The sequence below is a fragment of the Ambystoma mexicanum genome, chromosome 13 (assembly GCF_040938575.1).
Source record: "Ambystoma mexicanum isolate Mex_15411 chromosome 13, UKY_AmexF1_1, whole genome shotgun sequence".
Classification (NCBI taxonomy): domain Eukaryota; kingdom Metazoa; phylum Chordata; class Amphibia; order Caudata; family Ambystomatidae; genus Ambystoma; species Ambystoma mexicanum.
The window spans coordinates 710235774-710260979 of record NC_090938.1 but is presented as its reverse complement, the minus strand read 5'-3'; the positions used below and the strand labels follow the sequence as shown (position 1 = coordinate 710260979).

At 46.2% G+C, this 25206-nt stretch overlaps 1 protein-coding gene across 2 annotated transcripts in view; it reads right to left on the bottom strand.

Moving 5' to 3' along the window:
• The window catches only part of LOC138521765 (E3 ubiquitin-protein ligase TRIM39-like), an 840082-nt gene that overhangs the window by 374842 nt on the left and 440034 nt on the right, over positions 1 to 25206 (bottom strand). For both annotated transcript variants that reach the window (XM_069634831.1, XM_069634832.1), the window contains exon 5: positions 13197 to 13315. In XM_069634831.1, coding sequence (XP_069490932.1) covers positions 13197 to 13315 — 119 coding nt within the window. The remainder of the gene's footprint in view (positions 1 to 13196; positions 13316 to 25206) is intronic.

Here is a 25206-nt window from a genome sequence, read left to right as displayed (position 1 = left end):
CTGGGAAGGGTTAATAGTTTTTCCCTTATGTTCATTTTCGAGAGGGTACCGTACAGTCCCTCTCTCAAAAGTTTCTGGCTGGTGGCAGTGGTTACTACCGTAAATATTCGACCGCAAATATTTCCCTATGAGATTTTCCCATTGTTCGACGCTACCACATTTTCTGACAGCCTCTAACATACTGCTGGTTTATTTTATTAATTACTTTACTCCGGTAGGTTTTATTTGCCAGAACTTTAATATCAATTCTTTCTCGTGTCTTTCTCTAAACTCCTAACGCAGGTCGGGGATCCTTTGTTCGTCCTTTTGGTGGGCTTCTGCCAAGAAGACCTCCTTTCGGCACCACTGGTCTGGGACCATTGTGTGGGAGGGGGAGTAGGACCCCTGGACAGGGTTGCCGCAGCAACCCATGTCACACTCTAACCTGATAGGCTGGAGGGTCTCCCGCCAAGATGACCACTCCACTGTGTGAGTGACAGCTAGGCTGTATGAATGGGGATATTTTTGCATAAAAGCAGCGTCTTGAGGACTGGAAGAGCAAGACGTTGCCACTGGAACTGAGGAACCCAAGAGGAGAGAAGCCAAAGACATCTGCAACGACTGAACCACAGGTGAAGCCCTGCTGCAGCGTCTCACCACTTTTCTTCACCTGCAAGAGCCTTCTTCCCTTGAGCTGGTGGGGCCATCCAGTTTGCCAATCGCCTTCTTGGACCTGCCCTGGTCGAATCGCCAGTGCCCAGCACTTGGAGGCCCGGTAGCCAGGCAGCCATCCACCCGGACCACGATTTAAAAGAGCATACCTTTTATTCGTTGGGCAGCACCGCGGCTGGTTCATCCCTGGGTAGTGCAGACACTCAAACCTTCCTCCATGACAAGAGTCCCTCTTCCTCTGCTCGATCACCCGAACTGCAGGAACTACCAGGAACAACCGCCACCGCAGGAGCCTCTTCTTCATATTAAGGTACTTTGTATCGCCAGGCCTCCCTTTTCGTGTGGTAGCACTAAAGGCGTTTTAAATCCTTTACCTACCTGTTGGGTTGGCCGCCCCTTTCGTCTAACATTGTCTTTCGCCTGCTGCACCCACCTTTTTGAATCGTTAACCAAAGACTTGACTGCAGCTACAAGAACATTTTGCTCCTGGGCCCTTGCCCTGTACCACTGACTGGCACAGGCCTATTGGATCTGGCTAAATTTGTTAGACCTGTCTTCTCTAGATTGTTTCTCAACTAGAACTGTGTTAGTGCACCGACTTCTTATAACCACCTTTTCCTTCCCACTTTTAAAACTTGGGAAGTGCCATTTTGCGCGGTTTCATTTAAGTAGTCTCTATGCTAAAGTACTGCCTTGCCTAAACTTGTTCACAAACTTATTGGGAAGCGTTACTAAAGTGCCTAAGAAGATATTCCTGTATAACTTGTCCCTTCCCTCCCTTGTGAGAAATTGCTTGAGTGCCATTTGTGTTTGGTTTTCACTGTGCTGTTTTGCTCAGTTGTCACTCTTGCTGAAACTTGTCTACAATTTAACTAGGGAGTTGTGCGTACTCTTGACTGATTTTAACTTGCTTTATTAACTTTGATTAATGTGTTGAACTAGAAGTGTGTAAAATAAATATATATATTCTTTTTAATACAAAGCTTTGGTCAGTGTTTCCTTATACCATAGCACGGTAGTCCTATGGTGTAAACCCTGAATACTGCTCATCTCCCTCTTGAAATAAGTCTGACTGCTTAGCCACAGCTACAAACTAAATCTTTGTGGTACAGACTGATAAAGGGGATTTATTGCTCATACCTGTAGTCTTAATCTTCTGTAGTGCTCCCTAAGAGAACTGCACAGGATTCTGCCTAACACGGTCCCCAAAGGAGTGTGGCACAAAATAGGACTGGATTTCATCGGCCCACTGGACGGCATGTCCTCAGAGCACAAGTATGGAATCATCATTGTGGACTACTTTTCCAAGTGGGTGGAGGTTGAATTTGCCTCAGACATCACCAACAGCACGGTCATTGAGGCGCTCACCGCCGTTTTCCAGTGCAAAGGCCTTCCAGAAGAGATAGTTACCGACAACGGGGTGCAACTAGTCTCCTGAGAAATGCAGAGATTCCTCCAAAAACACAACATTCGACAGTTGAGCGATTCTGTACCACCCACAAGCCAACAGGCTCGTCGAGAGAACAAACCGCTTCATCAAAGGGGTGCTACAGTTGGCGCATGCATCGGGCTTAGACCCCAGCGAGACAGTAAAAGAGGCGGTCGCGGCCCACCGCATGACACCAAACGCCATCACAGGCGTTTCCACCCTTCTAACTGTTGAGAGGAAGAAGGGCAGCGTCCATGCTGGTACCGCCTTGGCTACACCTAATAAGGTTAGACGAAGATGTGCACATGCAAGACATAGTATTCCGCATGCAAAGAAACAAGGAAGCAATGAAGGCTCAAGGGGACAAATGCAGGGCCGCTCAACGCACAGCAGTTAACGAAGGCGACCTGGTAACAATATGTCTTCCCTATAAAGACACCATGACCGGGGCCAAATACAGTAGACCCATAGAGGTCACTGCTAAGGGCCCCAACCACATATGCACCAGCGATGGAACTTGGAAAGAGTGGCCATGTACCGCAGAAGAGAATCTACCAAGCACCCATCCGAGGAAGCGGGAGAAGGACTGGCCCAGCAAGGTCTGTCTAGCAACATGCATCATACTAGGGAAAACTCGGGAACACAGCATCACGAAGAACCCGGAAGCATGAACCTGTCGTCCCTGCCTGAGAGAGCACAGAGAAATGACACAAGGAGAACCCCGATCCACCTGAATCTCCCCACGTCCCATATGTCACCATTCAGATCCACCCTCCGAACAAGGCAGACCCCAGCGTGAGAGAAGGAAACCCAGCACAATCCACTGTTATGCACTGACCACCTGTCCTTTTTCCCCACCAAAGGAGGTGTGTGGGGACTTCCTGTTGAGAGATCGCGGGAAAGCGATCTCGCGACAACTCCCGGAACACGCAGCGAGCCATAAGCGGGCGGGAGAGCGCAGTGAGAGGACTGCCCCTGCGCTCCACCTGAAACACGGAGCTAGCAGGCTCCCAGGCCTGTATATCCAGGACACACACCAGAGCGTAACGCCATGGCTGAGGACAGTCTTCTGGGGGCTCTGGTGTGAATTGTGTCTCTCACTAAGGGCACTTGCAAGCAGCAGAGGAGCAGCTACTGGAATAATACTACCCGACTGAGTACAGTTATGCCCCTGGACACCATATTCCCAAGTTGATCACTTTACCTCTAGTATCCAATAAATACCACAGTTTCCACATGCGGCGTCCTGTCTTCATTAAGGCCACCACAGCGTGGCTGGCCGAAGCAGCATGAAGACGTGCACTCAGTGAGCTTCGTGCTTTGCCGCCAGTCAGCCTTCTTACTGCCTATGTGAGCAACAGCACCAGATTGAGCCTCCGGTGCTGTCGGGGGCCGCTACTGGTAATACGGGGGCCCTTGCCTGTGGTGCAGGAAACCCAAGCATTTCACAGCAATTCACCACCGGCGCAGACACCATTGTGCCAGCAAGATGGCGACTGAAGCAGGAGCGAGGCAGCCGGGAAGGGTGGTGGTGGGGAGGAGCATACGGTGGCCAGCATGTACAAGTCTATTGTAACCTCTGATGATCAGCATTTGAGGAGCAGCCCCCATCAGTTTTACAGGTAGCAATGGAGGGAGCGGACCTCAGCATATGTAGCGACAGACAGAGGAGCAGACCCCTAGAGACAGGCAAGCGCTAGCATCTGCTGAGTATCGAGGAGGATTCCTGAGGGTGCCGGCCCTTCTGAGGTGCTTGTGATGGAGCGCTAGTGTGGTTTGCTGTGGAGTGCCTGGTGCCCAGTTTGGAGCTGGGGCTTCCTTCTGGTGCTGCAAAGTCTGCCCCAACAATCATGGTAGACAAAGCAAGGGGTTTCAGAGAGCCCTGGCTAGCGGTCTGAAGCACCAATATAGTTCAGAGATCATCCTCGGGGGCCAACGCTTTGACCATCCTCTGGTAGATGGGAAGGGGAAGAGGCAATCCACCATCTATTGCTCTGGCGAGGGGCCAACAGTGAAAAAGAGGTGAGCGTGTCATCCCACAATGGCCAATCGACTAAGACCAAGGGGCTGCTGACTGGGGACATCATGCCACTTTTGCAGAGCCAGGAGGACCCTAAGAAGAACCAAGTGGTGGCAGCAGGGCAGGCCCACTCCCAGATATCAGAGCGAGACTTTGAGGATGCCCCCACCAGGAGATCTGTTCTCCAACTGATGCTAGCAGAAATCAAGAAGATTCAAGACAATGTGGCGACGTTGTCCAAGACCATCTCCAATTTCAGCAAACGGGTGGTAACAGTCGAAAAGAAAATGGAGGAGGCAGGGACTATGAGCAGGGTTTTGAGCAGGAACAGATCTCAAAGCGCTCTGGGGAAAATGGAACTGGTGACAAGTAAACAAGTGGATGCGGAAAATGGGTCCAGACCAAATAATATTCAGTTGCGTGGAATCCTTAAAGCAGTACCGGATGCAGAGCTGGAAGCCTACGTACGGGGCTTGTTCTGACACATCCTGGGCACGCCTCAGGAAGAAGAAATTGTATTGGAGCGCACGCACAGGTGTTATACAGCTCCCAGCAGAATAAGAACTTGCTACCTCATGTGCTCACCAGGACCCTACTGTTTCAGGAAATGAGGGTTGCACAGTGACAGGAAGGGTCAGCTACCGAGATGCCTCTAGAAAGATTTAATCAGGACCTGGCTCAGATGTCTGCAGCTGGTGTCTGGCTGGTTGCATAAAAAGGGAGTGCGTTATTGATGGACCTTTACCTGCTGATTGCGATTTGAATATGTGCGGAAAGTATACCACAACACAAAGGAAGACGCTGCAGATCTTCTAGCGGGCAATGGGTCAATTTGGCAAGTTGAGGAGTCACACAGGGGTGCCGAGAAAGAGTAGGATGAGCGGGGGTTCATGTTCTACTGATCTTCTCATTGCATCATGGGGAAGGGCGTGGAGTACTGCATTTGGTCCCGAAATTCCTGGGATGGAGATTCAATCCCAGGGTTTGGGGGGGGGAGGGGTTAAGCATAGGGTTGAGGGGGAAACTGAGTGTGTAAGGTTGAGTTTATTACAGTTGTAGGATAATGACTGGTTCGAACCAGCAGATGTTGGGTGGTTTCTTTCAGCTTCATGGAGGTACACAGAGGGAGAGACAGGACAGGAGATGGCTGATTTGACGATTACCCTGAATGTTCAGGGACTTAATTCTCCTTCCAACGCTGATATATCTTAAGGCGGTTGGCTGAGCTCAAGGCCTCCATGGTCTTTCAGGAGACATCCGTCAGTGGCCGATTAGAAACGGATGAGGGATAGGGCCCTAATGAATGGCAGGATCCCTTCAGTAAAACACTGAGACTGCGCCTAGATTGCCTGACTGAGGGAATCCAACAACGGGTTCTGCCCACTTTGTTGACAGACGACCTGTTGCTCTGGAGGAGTGCAAAAGCCACAAAGTATAAATAGCAACAGGCTACCTTTCTCTTTTGTAAAAATAAATGCAGTAATCCAGACTTGTAAATGCAGTTGTCCAACAAGTAACTGCCAAAATACCCCCCTCCTTCTGTTAAAATCCAATTTATTGAAAGACACTAAACAGAATTAAAAGCATTGGTTCAGTACAGCTTGCACTGGTCTCTACTATACCAAATTAACATGTACAACAAAAAAAAAGAAAAATCACAATTGTGTTTGAATTTGTAGTTGGATCTAAGATTGGTCTTTTTTCCCGCAGGACCAACAAGCCACTCAATTTTAGGGTTTGAATAACATGTTCAGTCAATAAGCTAACAGTGCCCTATCATGCACTACAATATACAGTGGAGAGACATACTATGGTAAAATAGGGTGTCAAAGGTTGGCCACATTGCACTATGTTCGAAACAATGTAGCTTAAGACCAATACTCACAAATGGCACTTTATGACCATCCCCATGAGCACTTTAAAACACTTTCTGCATTTTTTGCACATGTTAATTTGGTATTTTAATTTTAGAGACAAGTACAAGCTGTATTCAAGCAATGCTTTTTAATTCAGTTTTTGTTGTGTTTCAATAAAATGTATTTTACAGAAGGGAGGGTATCTCAGCAGTTATTTGTTGAACTGCATTTACAAGTTGCGATTACTGCATTTATTGTCACAACACTGAGGGGTAGCCTGTTGCCATTATTGATTCTCTGTGGTCTGACTGAGGGCTAGGTGGTGGGTGGAGACTTCAATTGTAACAGATCCCAGGATCAATAAAAAGCTGCCTCCAGCACCTAATGAAAATAGATAGACAGGAACTAGCAAGGTTTCCAAGGGAGCTGGGTCTTAATGAAATGTGGAGGTTTTTCCATCAGGAAGAAAGGGACTATACACATTTTTCAGCCGTACATGGGGGCTTCTCCAGAATCAACATGGTGATGGTCTCGGCTACCCTTATCCTCAGTCATTTCTGTAGATATAGGACTTTTGGTACCACCTTTCTGACCATTCCCCCTTTTTGGTGCAGGTTGAGTTGGGGGAGGGGTGGTGTTACCAAAGGAAGGGAAACCCTGGAGGTTGAATGAATAAGTACCGAGGGACATAGCACTCAGGGCACATATGGAGGATGCCATCCGTAACTATTTTCTCGAGAACGAGACGGGGGGTTGGTGGATTGAGAGTTGTTTGGGATGCTGCAAAGGTGGTGTTTCGGGGGGGGGGGCTCATCTCCACTGCTGCGTTCATGGGGCACGAGATTCGGTGCAGGTGGTTTTTAGAAAGAGGTGGGGGTCGCCGCAAAGGGCCACGCACATAATGAAATCTGAGGGTACTTTAGAAAGTTGCCCAGATGTTGCTCCAAACCAAACAGTCATATTATTGTAATGGGAATAAGAAGCACTTTTATGCAGAGAGCAAACTTGCGCCAGATGTCTGGGGAGGAAAGTGAAACCTTGGAAAGCCTGATCACACTGGAGGAAGTGGGTAAAGTCACCTAACAAAATACCAGGTCCTGACTGGTTCGTGAACAGCTTCTAGAAGGCTTTCAGTCCTTGGCTGATACCGCTATTAACAAAACTATTTAATGTAATCAGAGAAAATGGGTTGATCTCACGGACATGGGTATTTCCACCACAACATTGCTTCTTAAGGGCCCAACGGAGTGTGGTAGTTACTGCCCCATATCGCTTAACGATGCAAAGATTAAAGCAAAGATATTGGCTAGGTGCTTAATGGGGATTCTTCCTAAAATCATTCACCCTGATCAGGCAGGATTTATAGCGAGTTGGCGCACTCAGGATAACACTAGGAGGCCGGTAAATGTTTTTGACTGGGGTAGACTGAAAGGGCACAAATTCTCAATTGCTGCCCCAGATGCCACACAGACCTTCGATTGCATGGATTGGGTTTACCTGCAGAGTACATTGGAGGCCTTCGTCTGTGGTCCAGCCTTTATCCGAATGGTTCGTACAAATATTCAAATCCCATCCATGAGGTTGGTGGTCAATGGGCATCTGTCATGGGAGATTGCCATCAGGCGGGCTACATTACAGACGTGCCTTCTTTCCCCTCAATGGCGATGGAGCCACTGGCCAACGCAATATGGCAAGATAAAGGGATACTGGGCATGCGGCAGGGTCAAAACACGCACAAAATAGCCTTGTATCCGGATGATGCACTGCTATTTCTCTGCAACACCTCCCGCTCATTTGCAAAGGTAATGAGGGTACCAACAGAATTTGCTAGGGTGTCAGGATTTAGGATCAACTATGCAAAATCTAAGGCGCTTAACATATCCGAAAGCCCAGAGGAATTGGAGGGGTGGAGCAGATTTTCAGCTTCAATGGGCTATGTCAGACACTAGGAACTACGTTGTTCGCCCGCATTACAACACTCAAAATTACATTATCTAGGTTTACACATGTGGTGAACTCTTCTGGTTGCTGTACCAGCGCCACTGATTCAAACGCTACGAAAAGAAACCCTCCTTTATATGGCAGAAGCAGCAGCCATGGGTTTCCCGGCGAGTTGATGCCCCCTACGTTCTTGGGTGCGTTGGGATTTACAGACATTGGATTGCGGTGCAAATTGCTACTATGCTGGAATGGGCAACGGAGGATAGCATGATGGGTGTTGCAGCCTGGAGCAGGGAGCCATATCCATAGCGCTGAGTTCCTTGTCATTTCGGAGCGCTCCTGCATGATTGGCAAGGGGTCGGGGGGGGCCTTGGAAGCGACTTAATGCGCCCTGCCGTACTGCAATCGGTTTAGGTCTACTTGGTCAAAAATATTTCCAATTTGACTTATTTTCATTTGGTTGTTTTTCAGGCATAGGTTAAGGTGGGGGTATCGTGGGGGCAGGAGACCCCCACGACACCCCCACCTTAACCTATGCCCTTCCCCCATCCCATGTATTTATTTAATTTGACCAAAAAACGATCAAAATAATTTGGTCAAATCGAAAAATCTCAAATGTTTTTCGATTAAGTATGTGAATACCCAGCAATCAGACCACGAAGCGGAGGGGTTGAGCTCCTGTATTGGGCCCCTATTTGCTGGCGAGACATAACATTGACTTTAGCCCTGGTTGTTCAAACAGGTTTTGGGAGGGATGGAGTCCATTCCCCTCATTGATATTGGTGGAACTGTATAAAGATTATTCCCTGCTTTCATTTGAGGACATGAAATTAAAATTCCATGTGGGCAAAAGGGAGTGATTTCATTACATACAGATTAGGCACTGGATTTCATAGAGGGTTTAGATCTGCGGGTACAAGGCCACCGACCAGAATGGAAACAGCAATAAAGGAAGGAATGGCTCCGAAGAGGGTTTCATGGCTCTATTTGTTGTTGGAGGCAGCGACTTGAGGAGCCGCGATTCCTGTGGAAACGTGGGGAGCCAAATCTGGCATACGGCTCACAAGGCATCTAGGTGTTCTACGATTAAAGAAGCAGCGTATAAGCTAGGTTTTCGAAGATACCTCACAGAATCCATCAGCAGTACTCACCACTATGTTGGAAGAACTTTAGGGAGGTCGGGGACTTTCAACACATGTGTTGGTCTTGCCCAAAAGTGCAGGTTTTTGGAAAGAAATCTAGGAGCACAGTAAAGATGTCATAGGGGTGCAATTATCCCTCTCTGGTGGGAATACTCCGGAGGGCAGTAGAGGAGATGTTTATGCAGCCAGTGGACCCAGAGCAAGCTTACACACATGTCAACCACTGCCAGGATGGTCCTGGCCCACCAATGGAAAACTGAGGGCCCGGGGGTGTCTTTATGGTGGGTGAGGGTATCGGGAGTGTTGGCAAAGGAAAAGGTGTGTGCATTGGCATTTGGAACGTACCAAAAATTCTTGAAGGTTTTGCTTCTGTTTCATGAATGAGAACACCACTATTTTAGACACTTGTTGAATGCTAGAACATACTTGCGTGGAATGAACAACCTTTCTTTTTTCTGCCTTTGCTTTGTATTAAGAGAGCCGTCCTTGCCACAGTCATTTTTCAATTGGTTTGAATTTGTATAGTTCATGCTCCAAAGAGACAGCATAGAGTCTGATCTGTAATGGCAACTGCAAACGTTTAGTACATACTGATGTTACTTCAGAGCATTTGCTAATAAAGAAAGTCTACACACAAAATAAATGATGCAAGACCATCAGTAAAGACATGTGGTCTCCTGAAAATGCTTGCATAGGTAAAAACCTATATAAAAAAAAATCTAAAATAGCCTTAGCTGTCAAGACCAGGGACATACCACGCCTTTGCAGAGATTCGAATTCACCCCTATAACCCTCACAGAAGTCATCAATGGCCTGATACCGTCAAGATGCCAAGGAGACATCTGTCCAGCCTCTCTCAAAGATTGCGCTGAGGAGATTGCCCCTTTCATCACAGCCTTAATCAACTCATTCTCCTCTAGCAATGTACCAGAAAAGCAGCATGGGTACTGCCACTTCTCAAAAAACCTACACTCGACTCAACATCCCCACCAACTACCGCCCCATCACCACGGTACCCTTCCTTTTGAAAATTCTGGATAGAGTGGCATATGTGCCAATACAAAACTACTTGGAAACACAACCTCCACGCCCTCCGCCAGTCTGGTTTTCGCCCTGGTCACGGAACAGAAACTGCCCTCTTGGATCTTAAAATCCAAATGGATGAGATTAAAGACAATGGCAATATGGCCATAGTACTCCTACTTGACCTTTCAGCAGCCTTTGACCTGGTAAACCACAATGTACTTTAGGAACACCTAACCACAGTTGCCTACCTCTCTGCCAACACCATCAAGTGGATCAAATCCTTTTTATCCAACCGCACCAGGAGAGTACTTTCAACCACCGCAGCAGCCCCTCCAGCCACAGTTATCTGTGGAGTCTCTCTCTCCCCCCCTCCCCCCCCCCCACCCAACGCCCCAGGCTCCTGTGTCTCTCCAACACTGTACAAAGTCTTCACCAAGACACTATCCAAGCTTGGATGGCACAACATGAGTTGTGCCTTGATGAGAAAACGGAATTACTCCTAATTGGCAGTCAATCCCGTCCACATAACCTTTCCAACTCTTACCAAAGATTCACCATTGACGGCGACATTATCACCACAGTGAAAGAGGTAAAAACCTTAGGATTTCTCGACTCGTCACTCTCCCTGACAAAGCAAGTCAACGCTATTGCGTCAGGAGCAGCCTACACTGCCAAACTTATCACTGCCAGCAGACCCTTCCTGTACACAGACAACTGCATTACCCTGGCTAGAGCACTTCTACTGTCAAGGACTGACTACTGCAACTCCCTCTTTGCACGATCCAACTCCCCGAACATTAACAAGCTACAAATCATCCCGAACAATGCTTTAAGAGCAGCCCTCAACATTCCCAAAAAAGCGCTCTACACCTTGACGCAAGATCCATTGGCTCCCAGTCCGGGAACATACAACATTCAAAACACTATCTCCAATAAATGTCTTTCAAACAGTGCCCTAATCTATCTAGCTAATAAAATGTCCAAAGTACAGTCCAACAGGCCTACCCTATCTGCTTATTCCTTCTGCCTCGACATCCCTCGCTACAGACGCCAAAAAGCTGCAGGCTGCAGCTTCCCAGTGATTGCAGACAAACAATGTAATGCCATGCCCTTAGCACTGAGATCAGATCCCTCCCTCTGGTTCTTCTGCCAAAATAAAGCACAAGTACTATACACATTCTCTCTTATGCCCAACGTTAACTACTACTATCAGTTGAAGAAACTCAACCTGCAAAACTGTAACCCTACCCGTCATGTTATGTCACACTATAACCTAATGTAACGAGTAATGACTGCAACTGAAAACAATACTGAACTACTGTAACCGCCAGTCTTAGGTAACCAGCACCTAGATGCCTCCAGGTTAGGGGCACTTAAATGTCAAAATAAAAAAAATAATGTAGAGGTGAAAGCACTATAAAACAGATGCACACGAGAAAACGTGACAAATGTCTAACCAGCAAATTGGGCTCTGAATACCTTCGATAGAAAAGGGCCTGCAGTGATGGCAATTATCTAGATGCAACTCAGTGCACATAAGATAGTATGTTAAATTCTGCCTAAGAATTCTCTGTGGTCAAAACGATACAGGGCCAATAACAATGACAACTGCCCTTTTTGTCCAAACTTTGTGGAAACCATTGAGCCCTTTGGATTTATATGCCCTGAAAATTAATACATCAGAAGATCAGACTTGTGAAAAGGCTTAAATAATTACAAAGTAAGAAACATTCAGATAGTGATGAGGCCATAATTAGCCGGTTCAGATGCGCGTTTGAAAATGTACAATGCCAAGCCCAAAGCAATGGTCTGATACAGCGCACGTATTTGGGGGCTTTCCAATTACTCTAAACTAGGCATTGTGGAAAATAGCTACTTAAAGCCCCTTTTGGGTCTTCCTCTTTTAGCACTTAATAAAAGGCAAATTCAGTGCCACACGAATTGTGAAAATGAGGATATGCTTGCTTCACAACTGGCTAAGAATACAGGTGACCAAGAAAGCAACTCTTAGGAGACTAATCTTGAACCACATCTTATCTTCTGAAGTAAATTAATCCTAAAGCCCCTGGTTGCATCACATCAAGAACAATTTTTGTAAAATTGGTGCACCTTGCAGCTTATTGCTAATCTGTGGCTAGCCTCTCACAAATATCAAAACTGCTCTAAAAGCCTGCTAAACCGCAAGGATGTTGAAGAAAACCCCAGAATACGAAACATCTGGTAAAGGAAAAATACCAGGCCATTCACTTTGGCCCAAATATAAATTTGAATGTGGTCTTATCACAAGGACTCAGTTTGATGCACTACAACTCAGAGCTGTTAATACATATTGGGCTCCCCAAGGATCGGAGTAACTAATTGTTTACTTTATGGTGCTCTGAAGGAGGTGCATTTATATTTTTTCTGTCCAGTTTATGAATCTACAAGGAGACCATTTCTGATTGCTGTAACACAGTTACATTTCATTCAATATAAACCTACTTTGTTTTACCGTTTACTGGCTGAGACTACATTGATAGCAGTCCTTTTTATTGCATCATCAAGACCCATTTGGAACAAGTTATGCCGGAATTACATCCAGAGGATATTTACGGTCCAGTGTTTTTTTTTTGTGCATGAGATTTTCTCTTTTAATCTGCATTATTTGGAATTATGTTTATTGTTGTTATCAGTTTTGTGGAAGGAATTTCAGAAATTAACTATGAACTGAACAGATCATCAACTACACATACAAATATAATCCATGCCATTTGTCATACTTTGTTCAAAGAGTTCACTCCCCATCATTGTTTCCTGAACCACAACCTCAACTTCCATTCCGCTCTGTGCCAGTCTCCCTGCTTCCAGCTCCCCTCCACTGCCCCCCCCCACCCTCTTCCTTCCCAATCCAGCCACTGACCAGTGCTGCGCTGCAATTGGCAATGCAGTAAAGGCCTGTGCCACAAATTCAGCAGGTTAATACCTGCACTGTGAATGTCAGCACAGTGAAAACGTGTGGTCATGATTTCTTCTCCTCAGGGGAGTCTCCGCTGTTGGACGCAGAGGAATAATCCTGGCCCTGACCCCATATCTCCATTCTTCCCCAGTTCTTTCCATAAGGTTCTGTTTTGCATAAATTGCTGTGTACTTGCCTTTTAGTTGTTTCTTCTTTTTTTGCACATAGGCATGCAGTGTTCCCAAGTCAATCTGATTCTTGCTCATCCCAGCACAAACGACATTGAGCTTCTGAAGACTCTTTATTTCGTTATCTCTAGGGATGAGACAGCAATATTTTAGATAACTGCATGCATATTACTATGAAGCACTAGAGTAGACACAAAGGAACTTGCATAATTCATGAGCAGAGCAGTTATTTGAAATCAAAACGGGCCAGAAAGCACAAACCTGCAACGTGATAGAACCAAACCAGACTTATCAGAAGACAGAAAAATCAAGTAGCTGAGAGCTCCAGAAGAGGGGCCCAGTTTTAGTTCCATAGGTTTCCTAAAAATGCGATCTAATAGAAAGACACCCTTAAGAGAAATAGTGCACAATTCTATTATTTTGTTGTTTGATTAAGGATACACTTCTAATTCTACACAACAGAGGACCGGTTATGAAAGGTTTATTTTACCCCTTCTATATTCTTATTACCCCATTTATATTCCATATTCCTTTTTAGTGACTAGTCCTTCTATAGGGAATTTCTGTTTGTGTGAATGTATAGTCAAGGGTTACTTAACACTACGTAGGAAAAGGAACAATCATTTTCCTCTAACTTGTGATGTCTTACATGAAGGTTTACCACATTCGACAAGTAGCTGGCCTGGCTATAACTCACTCCTGCCGAATTAGGTGACATTTCCTGAACAATTTAATGTGGGAAAAGCTAAACTACAAAAGGTTGCTTTTGCATTGGGTTTTACATATAAAAGCATGCTTAAAGTGAATAAAACACTATAGAACGATCAGATGAAAGCATGTCAAGAGTGACACCAACATGTGCCAATGGAACAAGACACCAAAGTGAGGAACCAACACCTCAAAAACGAAACTGAACAAACAGACGAAAAAACACAACACATGTGTGACGAGATCACCTCCCCCCTGTGGGCAGTCATGTGCTGGTCTGAAAGGACCACTCTGGAGACCCAAGAGTTGGTGTCTGTCACGCCCCCCGGTTTCCTAGGGCATTCTTATGTCCAGGGGAGAAGCCCGTGGCGTTTACAGCAACGCCGACGCCACCGCCGGTAAACAACTACATCTCCCAAGAGGACCGTGCCTGCAAGGATCCTTTGGAACGTTTTCACTTTCTTTTGCGTGCGTTTCACGCCTCCGTTGTATTCACTTCCTATATCTGGCCACGCCCCCAGTAAGCCGGTGCTCCTAAACCGTTGCGCGAGCTACGCTCCTGGGATAAGTTGTTCTTTCCCCTATTCCTTGCTTACCTGGTTGCCGAATCCTGATTCTGTCTTAGACCTCCGTTTGATCTCCTCCCCTGCTCGACCACGGAATACACAACGGACTTGCTTTGGGTTCTGCTCCTCATGTCTGGCTCCCGGCTCCCTTCAACCCTGTATTCCTCAATCGCTCCTGGCCATCCGCTCCCCGAGCGAAGAAAGAAACACCCTACATCCAGGCGTTCGAGAAATCTTACACCACTTCTAATTTCTCCCTGAAGTGTTGGTTACCGCGCTAGCAAGAACGGCGCTGTTTGTTTACACCCGGTGAATTTTTGCTTGACTTTTTTTTTTTTTTTTTTTGGACGCTTTGCTGTGCTCATCATTTGTTGGTGTTTTTGGGACGCTTCGCTGCATCGCTCTGTCTCTTTGGACCTTGGGACACTTGGCTCCTGGCTTCACTCCTTGGATTGTGGGACGCTCTGCTGTTTTTTCCTGCTCATTTGATTTCGGAACATTGGATTTTGCTTTCACTCATTGGATTGTGGACGCTTTGCTGTTGACGTTACTTATCTAATATTGGGGGAAGTCTTTGATCCCCCTTCTTTCAAGAAAGAACACTTCCTCTGACCTTCACTCACTCCCAGTCTTGTGTCTTATCACAAGTAGGTATTCCGCTGGAAAAAAGGAATACACAGGTAAGCTTGTGGGTCTCGGAGGGGGTAGAGGGACTGGAATTGTCAACAAACGGTAAGTAATATTTGCTTTGTTTGTTTTCTTCCCTCTAGCTCCGCTGTGCGTTCCGCCTTTTTGCCTGAGCCCTTGGCCTGACAGGTGTTCTTTTCCCTGCACGCTGTGCTCTCAGGAAGGAAGTCTGAACTACTTTAGCGGCATCTAGCCCAAGTGATCCCCCAGACAGATCGTGGAACATACGGAGCGCGACAGTGCCAAAAGGAGCCAGAGATCACCATAGGGTGGTAGGAGCATGAAGCTCTCTCGAGCCAGACACACCCAGCAAAGAGGGCGGGGTTAAGCAATTTCTTTCCCCTTAAGGGAAAGGAGTTGCTGCATTTTAAATCCTTCAATGATGTACTGAATACATTTAGCCCCTCAGCAACACTGCCAGAGGAATCGTTACAAGTTTGCAAGACCAGTGCAGGATTCAGGATTCCTGTAAATACATTGCTGCAGCTCTTGAATAGTTTTACTACAAAGTAAAACTTGCACCTATTGCGCAAGGGCCAGAACAGATGGGCGTTGCTTCTGCTCCAGCCGACATCACAAGTGTCCCAATTTCACAGTGACATTAGAATACCAGCAACTCCCTTCCCTGTCCTACCAGAGGGTCGCCGGACCAGAAGTGCACACAGAGCTTGCAGAGAAATACAGGCAGAAGCAGGCAGTGGAAACAGGTTGCAAGGGGAGGGAAGAGGTGAACACACATTTCCAGCCCCTTGTAGACCACATGGCTGAGCACATGGCACCAGAAAAAAAAACACTTACAAGGAGGGACCTGCAGTACGGTCCAACCTACCCTGCCCTGACCCCCTTAAACTTAAGTTAAACTTGATGGGTGAACAACAAGAAATTAGAAATATCTCTTAAAGAATCAATAATTATCAACCAACCAAACAATGGGAGAAATTGGCCCAAGCTGTGCAATTGACAGAAGATGAAAAGTGCATGCCATCTAGGGTGGAGACAAGTGTTTTTGATAACGTCCCACAGAAAAAAGACTAGTTCCGCGAAGGTCCCGTATATAGAACCGGGGGAGAGAATCATGGTGCCTATACATTGAAGAATCAAACTCTTAACAATAAGATGTCTCAGACTGGATTGGAGAACACCCCACCTAACTGACTGCCCCAGTATTATGTCATATTGTATGCTTCCCCAGGGCAGCCCAGTTTCACTAAATCGGCCAAGAGTCCTATCCCTCTTTAGTGAAATACCCAGACTCTCTAGGATTTCATCAGGTGACAACAAATTGGTGGATTTTATCCACCCAATGAGGTTTGATTATGTTAGACTCGTATTCTACTCCCAGGCCATCATGGATTTACTAATCTCTGAAATTGACGCACTCCACTGCTTCGGTTTTGATCTTGAACCTTTTAATAACAGATTGATCAGCCGAGGGGTGGTGGCAGGGGGTGCCGCTCACTGAATACCACTATGTACTCATTGGTAAAAAAAAAAACTGGAGAAGGGACAACTGGACACATCTTAAGTTGAAATTGTTGGTACAATCATTGAGTGAATCTTTAGCCAAAATTCAATCTCTAAATGTGAAACCATGGACCACTTCAATGTACACAGTGGTATCCTGGAACTCTCGGGGAAATAAATCTCTTAGGTTGCAGTCCTCTTGTACTAGTCAGCTATTTGAAGCAAGTATTTTCTGCCTTCAAGAGATTGGGCATTGGCTCCTCTAGTGCTTGATGGGTATTATATGCATCAGGAGCTTGCAGTTAAAAAGGCTAGAGGGAGACCATCGGGAGGTATGTGGATAGCCATCAAAAACGTACTGCCTTTCAAGTGCCTTAAGCTTTTCTCCCCGCACAAGGGCTGTATAGCCATGTTGCTGCACTTCCCCCCCCCCTCACTCCATTTGGTCAATTGTTGATAGTCAATGTTTATTGGAGTCCTGAACTCGACCGAAGTAAATTTATCATTTTAATTGACATTATACAAGAATGTCAAATTTTGTGTAAAGTTTTGAACATTGTGATCCTGGGTGATTTTAATTCTGAAGCAGGTTTATACTCAATGGGGTCACTTGGGGAGTATGCGCCTGGTACCAATGATGCAGGCTCCTTGAGAAAACAAGTCCAGGGTTTACAGTGGAATCACTTTTTGATAAATTGGGGTCTAAATTGCGTAAATGACTGAGTAAGGAAGCCAATTGTTATACCTGGACAAACGGATCTGAATTCTCAACCATAGATTATATTTTTGTTAATACGTGTTTGATTGCCTTTCTGATTTTACGATTATACCTTCTGCGGTCAGTGATCACAACATGCTTAAACTGACTCTTCAGGCATCGACGGAGGCCACTGATATGGATGTAGATCCATTGATGAAGCCCAACACTGCAGGGAATAGAATCAATTGGCACTGTGATAATGTTGAAAAAATAAACAAGTTTTTTTTTTCCAGGAATAGGACAGCAATGGCTGTGAAAAAAAATCACTAGCATGTATACACATGGGGACTTCAATAACTATGTTAAGGGTGTGATTCTTGGGCCAAATGGGATCAGGTGGCCCAAGACACAGGGTCCCCCTCATACACACGTCTTTGAACCAAATATGTACCAACTTAAAAAAGATAGGAATCGTGAGCTACGTTGTCTAGTAAAACAGCCTCTCTCCCCAAAATTAGTGGAAGTGATTAAAAAAGGCCAAAAATAAATGGAAAACCAAGGTACGGACATTAAAAGCAAAAATCTTTCAGCAGGACGCGGAAAGCATTCTTAAGGCTTTATCAAAAACTAATATGAGAAATTTCTGGACCCTGGTCAACGGGCGATGTGAAAACCAAGCCAGAGAACAAGGGGGGTGCATTTCTTCGGCAGTCTGGGAAGGGCACTTTGGCTCTTTATACAATCAACCCACAGCCAACTGGCCAGTGCCGGCACATCTCCTGGTATGTCATTGGAATATCCCTTTCTCATTGCCAGATATACAAAGACTCATTAAGATGCTCATCCTCGCGGGCCCCTGGGCCCAATATGCTTGCTAATGTGGTGTTCAAAAGGTAACTAATTTATGGGCCAAGATTTTATTTCTCCTGTTTAAGGACATCACTATTTCGAGGGTTTTTCCTCCTAGTTGGCATCTGTCCTACTTGGTACCATCTATAAAAAGGGCGATAGGTCTGAGCAATCCAGCTACAGACCTATCGCCCTTTTGGACGCTGATTCTAAAATCTTTGCGGCCCTGGTCCTGGAATTTATTCATTCTTGGATGGATAGAGAGGCAATACTATCTCCACAGCAATTCGGATTTAGGAAGACAGTGGGCACGGATGCTGGGGGCCTCCTCCTGTCTATTATGTAGATAACAGACCAGGTTAAGAGATAGCCAACCAATCTACTTGGCATCAATAGATTTGAGTTCCGCGTTTGATCTTGTAAATAGAGCAACCTTATGGACTAAACTTTATGCCCTTAATATGCCCACACAGCTCTTATCCATTTACCATCTTCACGCTGAAACTAAGATTAGGGTTCGACTTAACATGGAGGGAAGTCTCTCAGAAAAAATTATTACAACTAATGGTGTAAGACAGGGATGCATTTTTGCGCCAACCATTTTTAATTTGTATATATCTGATGTTGGTCCGGTCCTGGAAGGGGCATCCTTTGCAGCACCCAAAGTTGAGGGCACGAAAATTGTCTGGACTGCATATGCTGATATTCTACTTTTTGACCTTACTCTCATTGGCCTGCAGCCAGTACGTCGTTCTTTTAAGAAATAAACAGGCGAAAATTCATTAGTCATTAATCGCACAAAAACCTTTGTTATGCAATTAAGCCATAAGAAATGTGCAATCAGATTTGCATGGTTTTTAGATCACGCAAAACTCACAATATGTCATGCTTTTTGTTATTTGGGATATCCAATTTGAGTTTGTAAGCAGGACCAATCTATGTGCATTCTTGGATAAGAAGATTACACCAATGATTGCGCAACTGCGTAAAATGGATAATAAATAGGGAAAATTTGTATTGTTACAGTGTGTGAAAGTTTATCGTAACAAGATTATTGCACAGTTGTGTTACGGAATGGAATTGGCCCCCCTATGGTTCAGAAACAAATTTCTTACGTACGAGGCGCGCCTGCTAATATCTGGTTTGGTACCTCCCCAGGTGTGTCCCACTTGCAGCAATACGATATGAACTTGGGCTTTACTCATTATCAAGTGTAATCCTTTGGCGTAGAGTATCGCTGTATAGGAAATTGTTGGTGGGCAAGAAGACCACTTTGAATGGGATTCTGGGACGTTTCCTGGAAGCTGCCGAGGGCCATTTCCTAGTCATACGGGAACTAGAGAAAGGCTCAAGAATCACTTGCAGAAGTTGGGGTTTCAAAAGACCTCCTTATCAATAATCCCATGAAGGTTAAGATGCTCCTGCAGCACGCGGATTGGAATCTGACTGTCAGTATAGTTTCTAGCAAAAAATTGTATGCACACTTGGTAAATAACAAAAAATGGGTACCATGGAACCATATCTCATAAAATTCCCAAGCAAATTGCTTAGACAGGAATTTATGAGATTTCGTTTTAACGTTCTGGTGACGGGTCAGATTCTGACTATCAGGCAAGTTTCGCAAGCCATAGGATCAAAGTGCAGATTTTGTCATTTAGATTCTGGGGATGTAACACTAGAGCACCTTCTGATTCAATGTGCGGGACTCAAATCAGCACGTATTGAATACTTCCTTAAATATGTGCCCAACCCAGAATGCGTTAATCTCGAAGCACTCTGGATGAATATGTTGCATGGCTCTAGGGTTGGATTGCAGTTGGCGGTGCTGCGTTTTCTAAAAATCAAATGTGAATTATTAGGATAATGGAATTAAATCGCCCTGTTAGAATTTGGCAGTTTTTTTGGGGGGATCGAAGTGGGATTAAGAAATGCACTGTTAACATCACGGGTAACAGGGAAAAAGACTAATCACTTGTTGAACATCACGATCTGCTAAGATATGCAACTTGAAACATCCTGTGTGAAGAAAGTTTAAGTGTAAAATGTTTGATGAAGAAAGTGTTATAATATGTGCATTTGTATCTGTATGTAAAAAACATTTATGTAATTGTATGTCATTTTATCTAAGATCTCTATTTTTGTAAAGGTTACTGTGTAGCCAAACAAAAACAAAAAAAGGAAAAAAAAGAAAGAAAAAGCAAAAAAAAAGCCATCCAGCAAGAACAGAGCAGCAAACTCAAGTGGGCCACAGTCCACTTGGGGACCCCATGGCAAGAGACTGGAGTGGAAAGGAGATTGAAGAAGTGAGTAAAGAGGGGAGGGGGTATCCCAGAGGTAATGTTTGTAGTATGTTGTCTGAAGCACTTGGGAGGACCTAGCTTGCTAGTGAGAAAAGGGAGTTGTTTGGAGTCAGAGACGGGGTATTACTTTGGAGAAGACAATGAAGGACATCATCTAGAAGGAGTATCCGAGGAATATTGGGCAGGAGAAACATCTAAGAAACTTGTTGCAGACAGGAGAAGATTGGGATGCAAGTGAGGATTACAGAAAGCAGAGAGCCCCACACAGGAAGGATTGTTGGCAAATGAAAGAAAACAGATCAGAAGAGTTGAGAAGGGACTGAAGACAGGGATGTGCAAGGTGGTCCATTTTAGGATGGAAAGTGAACAAAACATCACCTTCTTAGGTAGCAAGTACGAGGAGGTTCCAGAAAACCACAAAAGTGGAAGAATAAAAAGGCGGGTGGTGGAACTAAATGGCACAACTGCACTGGGGACAGGAAGGCCAGCCCATGCGTAAGGGCAGAAATAAAATATTAGTACCAGGGAGAGCCTTGGAAGGGGGGGGGGCAATCAGACATGGGACTTCACCCATTCTGCCCCTGTGGGGTAAAAGCAGCATGTGTGATACAATTAATTACATATCAGAATTCTCATCATAATAGTAGGCCAGCATTAGCCTGACAAGGCTTCAAGTAGAATGTAGAGCCTTGAAGCCAGCATTATGAAACATGCGGTCCATACTGCAACAGGATATATTTAGAATAGCAAACACTGTGCTTCAAACAGCAGTAGATTATGTTCTTAAAAGCCTACACTATTCTCAGGCTGCACTTAGTGAAAAAAGTATTTTTATGCGTTGCCTTTCATTTAACCATTAATTATAGCCTTTCATTTAACCATTAATTATAGCAGTTTTAAACAGCGTGTTCATTCATTAAGGCAAACATGTTCATATAAGTAGTTGTAAGCAGGTAAGTGCAAGTATCCATGTAATGTAATTTGTCATTTGTATAGCGCCTTTTCCATTGGTAAGGACAAAGCGCTGTAGGTGAATGCCCACGGGGGACCGAAGTAAGGTGTGGGAACATTTGTCAGTTTAGAGTGCATTTTAGCTAATTCGAAGGAGGCTAGGGCTGGCCAAGTCGCTACTAGCTACTCATATCAAGATGGCATGTGGATGGGTGCTTTGATATCGTCTTGAGAGGAGAGTGCAGGAGACTCATTATGTGTCCAGATAGACTGAATTGGTCATGGGGGAATAACTACATTCTAATGGCAGAGGTGTTTTGCAATGTGTTTTGAAGATGTGTACGATTGCAGCTGCATGCCGGTGGGTGGCCTTGGCATCGGCTATCTTCCATAAGCATGAAGTGTGATATGTACCTTTTTTTATAGGTCATCCCAGATGGAGACTAAGAATGATCAGTTCCACAGAGGGATCTGAAGCTGGACCAGGCGAGGTTGAGGAGGCGGTTGGATTCAGTGAAGAGGCAGAGCTGGGAGTAGGCTGTTCGGTCAGTGAGTTTGGCTAAGAAGCGGTTGTTAGAAATGGGTCTGTAGTTTGCTGGAAGGAGCGGATGAAGGGAAGTTTTTTTTTTTAGGAGGATTTCATGGGTGAGGTCTTGAAAGCTGCAGGGAAAATGTCTGAGATGAGGGAGGAGTTAATGATCTTGCGATGCCACCTGCACAGGTTGAACTAAAGACTTAATGAGGACGACGGGTAGGCATGGGATTATCGGGGATCCAGACGTGCTGCTGCTAGCAAGTAGCTTAAGGAATTCAGGATGGGAGAGAAAGAAGATGGGGCTAGATGGAGGAATAGAGGGGGTGCAGGTGATCATGGCGGGAGTGCTGCTAGTTTCACGCTGGTGGTGCACCTTCTTTCAAACAAACTTTTGGAGTAATGGCCCAAGAAGGTATTCGGAGTTTGTCTTGTAGAGTTCCTTGCTGCCGTTAGAGATTCTGTTCCCATAGTACGATTTGTTTTGCCTTCTGGATATCTGGCTAGTAGACATGGATCTGATGGGTGTTGATAGCTCTATTGAAGGGAGACGGGTCGGCACGCCATCTACGTTCTAAGGTGTTGTTCAGTGTTTTGAAAGAAGCGTTGCACCATGTAGGTGAAGGGCTTCGTCTGTGGGAGGACAAGATCTGGAGGGGATTGGAAGGGGGTGGGGGAGCGGGTTGGAAAGCCTCAAGTTGAAATGGCTGATCAAGGGTAGACCTCCCTGGACCGGCTGACTTGTTGGGGAGGAGAGCATGGATTCTGCCAAGTCCGGGGTTACTATGACCTAATTGTACAGTTTCCACAGTGGGAATGGTCCAGTGTTAGTCATGCAAGGGATGGGAGTCCGAAGCGAGAAGGGAATGCCTGCGTGGTCCGTCCATATGAGTGGGGTGGTTTGTGGGGTAGAGAATGCTGGAAGAACTGAAAATTGCATCAAGGGTATGTCCTGCAGTGCGAGTGGCATTCAATACCTGCCGAATCATGTTGAGTGCTTCCAGGTTGTCCAGGAGTCATGTCATGAAGTTGTGCGGGGCATACCATATGGTGAGATCTCCTAGCATGGTGAGGGAGGGTTGAGTGACTAGGATGGCCGCTAGGGAGTCGCTTCAAGCGTTAGCAGAGTGTTGTGGCCGTGGCCGTGAGGTCTGTAGATGAGTAAGAAGCTGTGGTTAATGAGAAATTTCAGTAGGAGGGATTCACAGTCTACATTGCAGGCTTGTTTGATGGTGCGGTGAGTTTTGTGGGGGGATCGCAATCCCACTAGCTCCGCAAGTTCTGTTGTGAGTGATGTGTAGCCTGGGGGGGCCTGTCTTGGGGATGTCTTGTGTGCAATGGTCTGGAAGCCGTCAGAACCAGGTTTCTGTGATAAATAGGATGTCTGGGCTTTGATGAAATATGGTTGTAGATGCGTCTGTTTTTGGCAACAGATCTGGCGTTGAGGATGCAAGAGAGCAGGATGGAGAGGTGGGAGTAGTCATCACCCAGAGAGAGGGGAGTATGAGGGCAGGAGGGGGTTCCCCTGGTGGAGCCCCTGCGTGGTGGTGTAGGGCGAATAAGGGGTAGGGTAGATTGAGGGGAGGGACAGCATATGGCAGGCAGAGAATCTGTTAAGGTGCGAGTGGGGAGGCTCAGAGCATTCTTTCGAGTGAGTGAAAAAAGTGCTTGTAATGTGCATTTCCTAGGGAGGAGGTCTGGAGAGGTGGTAGAGGGGAAGGGGGTGTGCAAGGGAATAGCTGGAGTGGAGTCAGGGGGTGGGGGGGGGGGGGGGCAAAGGGGCCCGGCAAAGGTGCAGAGAGGAAATGAGGGTTGCCAAGAGGGGTTGTTTAAGCATGGAGGTGGGAAGGAGGGTGGATGAGCTTAGAGGGGACGCCAGGTTGCTGAATTCCAGGGGAGTGTGGAGGACCAAGGGGGGAATAGAGCAAGGAGGTGTTTATGGAATGGTTTAGAGATTTCACAGGGTTGGGAGAGATGGTTTGGAGATAGTGAGGGGTGCAAACAGGGATCTGGGCTGGAGATAGGGAGAGGTGTGCAGAGACAAGATGGTCCGGGTTTTGCAGTTTGAGTGGGTTCTTGGGTGCCTGTGGCATGTGTGGGAGGGTTGGCTGGTCTGCTGAGGAAAGGGTGTTTGCAAGGGCAGCCCGATCAATGCTTAGTGAGGTGAAGACTGAGTTGGGAGGGGTTGGAGCAGGTGCAAATGTTGGAGTGGGCAGTGTCGAAGGGGGGTTGGGGGGAGTGCTCCCTATGAGGGCCGAAAGTGTGGAGGGTGTGTGGGAAGCGGGAGGGCAGAGGGGTTGGCAGTGTGTCTGGTGTGCCAGAGTGCACCTCTGGTCTGAGAGTTGATTGGCATGATGGGTAGACTGTCAAGTCTGCTCAGGTGGCAAGAATGGGTTAAAGGTGGGCCTGCCCACCATCAGTGCACTCAAAGGAAGCAAGGTTGGAGAAACAAAGCTAGAAGGAAATGGAGGCTACATTCAGAAAGTAGCTAGGTTCAATGCTGTTCAGAAGCAACTAGGTTCAACATGGACGGGATTCAAGCATGTGGTGGCTGCACGATGGCGTGGCTATATTCAGTGAGCAAAAAGAAGCATTGCAGTGACAAAATTCCAAGCACAGCCAACTGAAAAACTGGCTATTCAAGAAAGCCCGTAAATATGGTACAGTTGACATACCCAACATTCAGATAAACTCTTTACCTTGGCTATACTTAAAAATTGAGCTAAATTCAAACTAAAAGCTATACAAAAAAAATAAAAAAAACAACTACATTCAATACATTGGCTATACTCAGAAAATGCAGCCAAATTCGAAACAATGGCTACACTTAAAATGCAGCTAAACGACACGGATTGGGGGCGTGGCTTGGAGCGCCATCGATGTGGTCGCTCCTCTGAGGCCGCCCGTGGGATGTCCGCCGAATTCTGGTGGTTCTAGGCGGGGTTTTGTGTCCTAATGCCATCTACAGCGACCGGAACCGACATGGCATAACCTGGCTAAACACCGTCTTCGACCGTGGCGGCGTTCTACTAGAAATTTGAAGCTGAACTTCTCTCCCATACCCGACGGACGAAACTAAGATGGCCGCCATACCGGGGCTCAGCAGCACGCTCCGCACCTGCCGGTAGCGGGACCTTGGGAGGCAGAAGAACCGGAGAGGGGGAGCGGTACCTAATATAGAATCCCCTGATTTCGGTTGGGCGGCCTGGATTCCTCCTGGGTTGCTACCGAGAGCAGGCCTCCACTCCCCTCCCTACTTTG